A 10,043-nucleotide genomic window follows, 5' to 3' on the forward strand; every position below is an offset into this window, starting at 1 on the left:
ATATTCTTGTCACCCACTTTTGGGTCATGGCCCATGGGTTGAGAAATGCTGCCTTAGAAGATTCTCAGTTGACGGGCTCCTATCTCCTCACTCCTTCAATTCTTGGCCTTTCCTTTCTCATCTCCCTCTGCAACTTATCTTGCGTGCTTTTATCATACCATCTTTATGCTGATGACTCATACAACTAACCCACTAATTGCATAATACATGTAACATGTACTGGAGGCCTGCATTATGCAGTTAATTCTAAATCACTGCCAAAAAAGCTACCTTTCATCATTCCATCTTGCAATCAATACATGCTATGCTGCATGTTACAGTAAAAATGATATTTTTGAGGATTTTAATAAACTTCTTGGGAATGTATTTATATCCCTCCACCTATAAACCTGTGCTGTCTTATACTCAGTCCACCTAGGCAGGCCTCAAGAGAAAGAAAGAAAATAATGAATGAACACATTGACTGACATGAGTTAACACAGCATTTCCCAACCGGTATGCCACAGCACACTGGTGTGCTATGATATTTTGGGCTGGAGCTACGGCCCCTGCCTGGCTGAAACCATGCCCCCTGCCTGCTGATGCTCCAGACACAGACAGACAGGGAGCGCGGCTCAAGCCCAAAATGCTGTCTGGCTAGCTGCCACTCCACCCCATCAGCATCCAGCTGGCTGTGTGCCCCTCTTGCCCCCAGCGGTGCTTTTTTATTTAGGTAAGTGTGCCATTGGGCAAAAAAGGTTGGGAAACGCTGAGTTAACTAACCACAACTAGAATCTATTTGTGCATGTTAGACCCTGAATAATACTCCTTAGGCCTTAGAGTTTGAAATCTAAACAGAAAAGCAAGAATGAGGATAAAATTAGTCTCGGGTTCCAAATGGGAAACTTGAGACACAAAGATTAAGTGATGTGCCTACCTTCAGGATTATTTACATAATACTGTAGGAAGTGTAAAACAATGTGACATACCTGTCTTCTAATGTACTGATGACAAAAAAAAAGTATCTTATGATAATGATGTTATGCGGCCTGATCCAAAGAGGCACAGTGGCTACAGTTTTTAGGCAGTAGCAGATACTAAGTTCTCATCACCGCTAACTTCAGTTACAAAAATATATTATTAGGATATTTCCTTCCATTTTATTCATTGCAAGACGATGAACTGACTCCAAACGAGCATTTTAACTTCAGGATATGCAGGATCTCTGTCTAACTTTTGGAAACTATAATACAGTCAGATATGCTACTGGTAATACATACCAGTATTCACCTTAGAAGTTATCCGTGTTACATCGATTTTCTTGGATTTGACCAAAGGTGAAGACCGTGTGGAAGGACTTCTTACAGGATTCTTCTTGTGATCTGAAGCCTTACTTATTTTAGAAAGGGGTGCAAAGATGCCTGTGGACATTTTAAGAAACAAAATATGAATCGCTATTAATATGCAGTATAGAATGCAGAGTAACAGTAATTAGAAAGTTTTTGCTGTATTACTTACTATGTGGCCCTGAATGAACATAATTTGGGGTCCACCACCTAACTCAAGGAGGTGGCTAGCCAATTTTGCAGGCAGATCACAGGGCCAGCTGCTAGTTTTGTGGGTGCTCTCCCCATACCTCTGATTGGCTAGGGGCCCCACCAGTCCCACCCTCTGCTGCTGATTGGTTGAGAGGGCTGTCCATCATGAGGCCCTGCCCCTGATTGAAGAGGGGTGGGGCTGCACAACAGGCTGCCCTCTCAACCAATCAGTGGTGAGGGGCAGCAGGGGCAGCTCTTGCCTGCTCACCTCCATGCCAGCAGGTCCCTTTGTGCTGGGTTCCATAGTTAAGATGACTACTGGCTCCCACTGGGGAGCCAGCCAGCATTTATATTTTTAGTAATTTTTTTTTTTGGAGGAGGGGGGTTTCCCCTACAGATTTCATCCAATTTTGCAATTTCTGCAAAATCCACAAAAATCACAATTTGAGTAGGTCCCTAGACATAACATTTTTAGTACATCTTCAAAGGGCTAGCAGATAGATGTATACACCCAATCAAGGGCTCAAAAAAGGCCACAATAAAATGCTAATTAAAAGCTGACAAAAATTATAAAAGAAACACCGAATATAGCAAAGAAGGGAGGCTTGGGGACTTGCACTGGGAAGAAATTTTAAGAAAAGTATGGCAGAAAGCAAGATAGATTTGCAGCTTATAATCTAATTAAAACTAGAGCCGTAAAGTGTAAGCTTTCATAAGAAGGCTCACTTCATCAGATGTTGTGAAAGGACAGTAGGAAGCAGAACTGCTATATATCTGATTGAGTTAGTCAACAAAATCTACCCTGCCTCTTCCCTGACTGATCTCTTTAAGAAAAGTATATCAGAATGAATGCCACAAAATAAAATTTTAAGAAAGGCAGGCAAAGCAAGAAATGAAAGAAAGCTAAACAGAAAGGCAATATAGCTGTTAGAAAAGAAAATATCTTAATAAAAAGTGGCTGCAAAATTAGAAGAATAGTACACTAGAGTTTTGTAAGTCATCAGAAATGCTTTATTTTAAAGAAGTTTGATGTTAAAAAAAGAGTTAGGAAGAGTTAAATTAAGATTTGATTAATTTTAATTATCCACCAAAAGAGGGTGGACATTCTTGTAAGTTTTTTTTAAATTAATGTTTCAAATGGTCTAAATCACCAAAAGAAAGCATTACCACATTTTGTTGCACACTTGAAATACTGGATTTTTCCAACACTTCCATTGTTCTTTCCTTCTGGTTCATCCAGTTCTATGCCAGCCCACTGTCCACTGGCAAATTCTGTTGTACCACAAAATCTTAATGTACCAACCTAAAGAAAAGAATAAACCAACATCAAATGACTTTGTGAATAGTAACCATTTAAAACAGACAAAGTATTTACTATGAAAGATGACTAGGTCATCTCAAGACCATTAAGCAGTACACAAAGAAATGTGAACATGACAATCTCCTTTGAAAAGACATCAGTTTCCTTCGATGCAAGCTAATACATTTCTTAAGCGGTAAAAGATAGAACTAATTCATCTGAGTTTAAAAAACAGTGGCCATTTTCACGCAAGTTAAGAATAAAATTCAGTAAGTAGAACATCAGATTATAACACCAGTTCAGTAATACATTTCATCATGAGCTGAAATGTAAGCAGGTTTTCCTCTCTTTGACTTCAATGAGACCATTCACCTGTACAGGATTAGGAACATACTCAAGTATCCAGGTGAATTGGACTTGCATGTAATTGGACTTGCATGTAGATACATGAATCATATTCATACTGGCCTGAAACTTCAAAAGTTTAAAAAAAAGAAGTCCATGCCCATTATTCCTTCCTTAGGATGGCAAAAACAAGGACTTACTTTTGTTTTCAAAAAGTATATTTAGATACTGCTTTAAAATATATAATCAGGAACACCTGGACTGATTTTCTTTATTTTGCAAGTGGGCCCCTTCTGATCTCAGATGTGCATTAAAATGTCACAGATTTGAATTGAAGACAGAAGTTGTGGAATCGTTAACAAAGACTGCCCTCTCTCTTCAGAATCCCAGACACTGGATTCAAGTGTAACTGATGTTGTAGCTGTGATGGTCCAAAAAATTGTAGGAGGCAAAGATTTCTTAGGGTGGGATCTTTTATTGGACCAAGTGTATAGCAGGGATAGAATTAGACAAGCTTTTGAATGCAAGTCATTCTTCTTCAGATCTGACCAGAACAAGAGACCCTTACTACTTTCATTGGATTCAAATCACTTTTACATTTTGTTTTTTTAGGTAAATTAAATAAGCACCCTCTTCCTGCAATTACTCCCCTTTCAGTCCCTTTTGCAGCTTTAATTGTGCCAGTTCACCCATTAATATACTATTAGAATGCATTTTGGCCTTAGGAAGAAGGATTAATATTAAAAAATTCCAACAGGCATGCTTCTTCAAATCCAAGGCTAAATGTGAAAGTGTTAGCCCACATAAGATACCAAGAGTACTAATGAAATACCAAATGAAGTTAGAGTTCTGTCCATTCTTTAAATTTCAAAAAATGAATACCTAGAAGAAGCATTAATATCCTCTTTGCTACAAAATTTACACTAACTTGCATCTAAAATATCAGATCACTGGTATTTTCTTCTTTTTTTTCATGATGCAGTGATTTATAGCTAACTAAACTTTCATATATTCATTAATTACTCTGTCAGAAGAAATGGTTTCTTGTATGTGTTTTGGTTAGAATTAATTGTGTATCACCAGCAACTATACCTTTTCTGACCTCATTTCTGCAATATGTTGAATGCAAATTTATAATTGAAAGCTGCTGTACACCCTTGAGGAAAAACCACTTTGAAATGAATCATTAGCATTATAAATCTGAATATACAAAAATTAGAAAAAATAGTATATGCAAATACTGTTATCAGCAATACACAAATATCCAAATATAGAATTATGCTAACATAAAGAGCTGCCTGCACAACTGGCACAAATGTACTGACAATTTTTTTTTTGTTAAAAAATATAATCAAATTATTTCAAAGTTCTCACTATCCAAAGCAAAGAAAAATGTATGTATTTTGTGACCGCAGTAGTATAAACATAACTTTCCAAAGTTATTTGGGTAACTATGGCATGGTGGTTAAAAAAAAACCAACATGAACATTTTTTAACTTTGAGGTAGAGCTAGATTAAAAGTATTTGCATCTGTCCCTATACCCCAGCAAGATTTCATTGGAGATTTCAGCTTCATTGTACCAATGAAAGTTGGTCACTAAAAGCTAAACAGAATTAAGAGCACCTTTAAATGCTTTCTGGAAATAGTAACTAAATTAATCCTACAAAGCATACAGCCGCTCAATTTAAAGTGTAGCAACTCAAAATTGTGCAACTGATATTATTAAGTTCTCTCAAGGTCCTTGGTTCACCTTGTACCCACAAAATACATTGGAAAGACTAGATCTCACACATTTATTTCAATGATCTGTTAAGGAGAATTTGCAGATGCAAAATAGAGACATTTCCCTGTCAACAACTGCTTTACAAAATGAAAATGTTCCACTAACACATAAGCATTCAGTTTATCATAAAAGGATTTCCCTTTGCTTTAAATAAGGAAAGAAAGTATCTTCATATTTCTACTGCCATCCACATTCCATACTTTTCATAAATGTTATACCTACAGTTGAGAAACGTGCTTGAAAAGAGCTAAGTTCCACTACAGAGAGGTTATTTAGGCAGTTTCAGTTTCATCCTCGTACCTTCTGTCCTGCAATGATAACACGATCTCCCAGTTTCAGTCCAAGTGACATAAGCATGGCTTTGCCAGTGACATGATCATAGTTTGGAAGCATGGCCTTGGAGATGTCACATGATAAAGGCACTGCATCCAACAGCATTTGTTTGATTTCTTTTGCACTGGCTGCTGCATCTGCCATCTCCAATGGCATATCCACTGGATCAGGAACCACATCTGCTGGAATCTGACCTTTGTCATCCTATGATAAAATAGCAGAGGAAAAGGAAGGTGTTGTGGAGAGGGAGGCATGAGTTTTAAAAGTTAATATTAACACAATGCAAATCCTGGCTGTGAAAAATTTCATTAGTATTTCTTTGAAATGGTTCAGCTCTTTTCCCTCCCTTTTTCTTAAGTAAACAGTGGCTAAAATTATCCGTTGCCTGAAGTTAGGTATCTGTTTCTATAATTATGGCATTTTATTTTCAAAGATGCTGAGCCCTACAGTTTCCACAGACTAACACAGGGGTGCTCAACCCCTAGCTATGTCATCTGGCCCATGTGGCTCCCCACAAATATGGAAATTTGGCAGTTGGAGAGCAGCGGCAATTAACACTGTCACCACTCCCCTCCCATCAAATTGCCAAGCCCCAACCAGGCCCCACACAGCTGGATTGGGCCTCAGCCAGGCCAGCTGTGTGCAGAGGAGTCTGGCCCACAGACAGGATCCAGCTCATGGACCAACCCAGAGCTGCCCTTCTGGCCTGTGGAGCCAAAAGGCTGGGCACCATTGGACTAAGAGCATGTATAAGTAGGGTTACCATATTTCCTGTTTCAAAAAAGAGGACGGGGGGGAGGTAATATGACTGAGGTGGAGGTTGGTGGTCATATGCCCATGCCCTGCCCCTACTCCCAAGCCACAGCCCCCCCAACCCCGCTGCAGCCCCTCACTCCTAACCTGCAGCCCCCCTGTCCCTGCTGATACCCCTCACTCCGGACCTGCAACCAACTGGCCATGCCTGTGCTCTGTGCTCCTGGCCCACAGCCCCCCTGGTGCCCCTCACTCCCAGACCACAGCCCAACCCCCAGCCCTACTGCTGCCCCTCACTCCCAACCAGCAGTCCCCTGCCCCCAGCCCTGCCAGTAACCCTTACTCCCAACCCGCAGCCCCCTGCCCTCCCCAGCCCTGCTGCCCACGCAGCTCCCTGCTGCCCCTGAAGAACCCCTCCCCCTCCTCCCTACCCTGCTGCAGCCCCAGCACCAACAGGCAGCTGCCCCCCTTGCACACTGATCCACAGACACAAACACCCCAGACAGTCCCGAGCCCTGACCCTCCAAACCCCACCCCTGACAGAGTTGCATGCCTGCAGCTGCTGGGGTGCACACAGATGACCCAGACTCCAATCACCTTCCCTCCACTCTCCCCAGCCCCAAGCAGCTCCTTGCTGGGGCAAGCCAGGAAGTGCCGGGAATGTGGAGGCAGCAAAATCCTAAATGGAGATGGGAGGACCCAAAAAAAGGACATGCCCAGAAAAACCCGGATATATGGTAACCCTAGAATAAAAGTGCTCACCACGTCCTTAAAAAAAGGTCTAAACATAGATTTAGGAACCTGACCTAGACATCAGGTTTAAGAATTCTGGCCATTAACATGAACATAACATTAATTTTAGAGGTATCTTTAGGAATAAAAACTTTCCTCGGTGTAAAATTAGAGAGCAATAATAAATGATTTTTTGGTGACGTTCATGCTAAATGCAAGATACAATTATACTGGTACTCATCACATGTATGGAGCACAAGGAGAATAAAATACATGAAACAAAATATTTTTTTAAATGGGTGAAGTGTAGTAAAAAAGGGGTATAACATTACTCACTGGAAAAAATCCCTGTCTATGTAATTCCTTATACTGCTCCTACAGTTTTATAGCCCTCTCAAGCTCAGCCCCAGAAAAAAGATAGTTCTAATTCTATTCGTTAGGTCCTTTGTTCTGCCACAAATGTCAGGGAGACATGGACTATCCAGGTATGGACACACTGCACCACATAGCAGCAATGTGCATTTATGGCCACCTACCACATAAGCTATCCAGGGACAGTTGCACATTCAAATAATTTAAATAACCAATTTCAGTACTGGGTTTCCAAACATTTTCTTGTCTTCTTTGTTTTATATTATTTTAAACTTATGTATTAGCAATGTTGTTTTGCTGCACTTTGGCACTGCTTGAGGAAGACAAAAAAAGATAAACTACAAGCTGAGTAATGAAGCATAGAAATTAATGAAGCCATCTTTGTTTTTCAAACCTACTGCATCAATTTTACGTACATTATGATGTCTGACCAAAGTTCTATTAAAAACACGCTGAAAAAACATATAATTTAGTTGGTTTCAAAAATAAGAATTACATTTGGAAAAAAATCCTTAGGGCCAATTTTAAGAAAACATGTTTAAGAGGTCTTAGTTGCCATATTTTACTATCCTCCTAAAACATAAAAGAGGACTTGATTTTTTTTCTTTTTCAAATTTTGCAACCTAGTAATCTAATATACACTCTAAAAACATGCATACTTTAAAGCAAAAAGTGCTCCTCCCTCCCCCACCCACACACAAAGGCATTTGATTGAGGCAAACTATAGTATTTTAAGGTAGTGCTGGAGTGATATTGTAGCCATGACAGTCCTGGAAATATATATTTAAAAAAAAAAAATGAGGGAAGATTTTTGTGGGCGATAGCATTTGTTGTACCAGCTCTGTGAAGAAGAGTGTCCTATACCCAAAAACTTGTCTACATGTCTCCCAACAATATAGTCAGTCCAATAAAAGATATCATCTACAAAAAATCCTTGCATCTTGCATACTGTATTTTAAAGAACTTCTACTTAAATTTACATTATGAATGAGCGACAAAATGGATAATAACAATATTCTGAAAGAGAGTAAATCATCACTGGCACATAGTCTCTCCATGTCTCCTTAATATTTGCTGAGTAAAAGATACAATTCTAAGGGATTAGATAGCTCATGGAATTAATAATGGGAGGCATATCATATTTCCTTACATAGAACATGCACCACCCCCCAAAACATCAGCTGCCCAAAATTGGGGTGCATGTATTTAGCAGGCAAACTGATTATCTGACTGGGACAGAAGCACCCTACTTTGAGTCCTCCTCCTCAGTACAGCAACTGTTACATTACTAGTCAAGCAGCTGAAGGAGTCAATTGCCTCAGTGGCTCACTGTTCTTTATTCCAGAGATTAACAAACTTCTCTCCTTTTTAATGGTCACGAGGTTCCCCTAAATCAAGCTAACCCTTTTCTGTTTGCTAACTGCTCCCAGTTTCTCTCCTCCTATTTCACAGTTTTGAAGACTCTTTAGCCCTTTTCAAATCACAGGCCTGGAAAGACCAGTTTTCAGCAACGACTAGGGTTTCAGCTTTAGTTAAACAGGAAAGGGAGGAGCACAAGTCATCTGAAGATTAGGCTCTGTCCCTGCCTTATGCAGCCATAAAAAAAATCTTGTTTTTTCCCCCGTTCATTCTGCCCTTCAAAAACAATGATTTGGATGAGGGGGTGAAGACCTCACTGGCCAAGTTCACAGATGACACCAAGTTATGGGGAAGCATAGTCACACTTGAAGATAAGCTACAGATACAGGTGGATCTAGACAGGCTACCAAGTTGAGCACGTCAGAACCAGATGAAGTTCAATGTCGAGAAATGTAAAGTGCTCAACCTGGGGGTGAACAATCCCCTGCACACCTACAGGCTTGGCAAAGGCAACCTGACCAACACTATGAATGAAAGAAGGCTGGGGGTAATAACAGACCACAACACGAATATGAGCCAGCAATGCGACTCTGTTGCCAGCAGGGCAAATAATACTCTGGCATGCATCAATCAATGCATCTCCAGCAAGACCAAGGAGGAGATTCTTCTGTTCTACCTGGCACTAGTCAGACCCCAAATGAAGTACTACGTCCAGTTCTGGGCACCACACTTTAACAAGAACATGACACAACTTGACAGAGTCCAGAGAAGGGCCACCTATATGATTAGAGGCTTGCACGGCAAGCCATACGAGGAAAGGCCGAGAGACCTGGGACACTTCAGCTTGAAAAAGAGAAGGCTGAGAGGGGACTTGGTAGCAGTTTACTGCTATGTCAGGGGAGTGCATCAGGGGCTCGGTGAACAACCATTCACCAGGGCACCCTTGGGGAGAACCAGGAGTAATGGCCACAAACTCCTGGAAAACAGTTTCATGCTCAACATTAGGAAAAACTTCTTCACATTTAGGGTGTCCAGACTGTGGAATAAGCTCCCTCCAGAGGTGGTGCAATCATCTACCCTGGAAATCTTCAAGAGGTAGCTGGATAGTCATCTTGCTGGGGTCACCTGACCCTACCTGTCTTTCCTGCCTGGTGCAGGGGGGCTGAACCCGATAATCTTCTGAGTCCCTTCCAGACCCTTACAATCTATAAATCTATGAAGGGTGTGCATTATATTCTGGGGCATGTTGTACTCAAGAACATATGGTATTATAGAACACTTAATCGGTAGCAATGGCTTTCAATCACTACCAGTCTGCGTCAGATCTGAAATGCTGAACTGAAACCCTGCCTACACTACATTTTTAAATAGGAATGCAACTAGATAATTTGCTTGGCTTTAAATATGACTTGAGCCTGTAGTCAATGACACAGGGCTACGATTTGTTTAGTATCCAGGACAGCTAACAATGCTTCACCATTTTCAGTGGCTTAGGCTGATATGTAGGAGATGTGGCCCATCAGATTACAGATTTGTTTGTTTGTTTTT

General features: G+C 40.6%; 1 protein-coding gene across 1 annotated transcript in view; it reads right to left on the minus strand.

Moving 5' to 3' along the window:
* The window catches only part of CLIP4 (CAP-Gly domain containing linker protein family member 4), an 84,435-nt gene that overhangs the window by 32,096 nt on the left and 42,296 nt on the right, over positions 1 to 10,043 (minus strand). The window contains exons 8-10 of the mRNA XM_019526691.1: positions 5,247 to 5,483; positions 2,685 to 2,820; positions 1,260 to 1,400 (exon numbers count right to left, since the gene is read on the minus strand). Coding sequence (XP_019382236.1) covers positions 1,260 to 1,400; positions 2,685 to 2,820; positions 5,247 to 5,483 — 514 coding nt within the window. The remainder of the gene's footprint in view (positions 1 to 1,259; positions 1,401 to 2,684; positions 2,821 to 5,246; positions 5,484 to 10,043) is intronic.

The sequence above is a fragment of the Gavialis gangeticus genome, unplaced genomic scaffold (genome assembly GCF_001723915.1).
Source record: "Gavialis gangeticus isolate Ggan-Ray unplaced genomic scaffold, GavGan_comp1, whole genome shotgun sequence".
In the NCBI taxonomy this organism is placed as follows: Eukaryota; Metazoa; Chordata; order Crocodylia; family Gavialidae; genus Gavialis; species Gavialis gangeticus.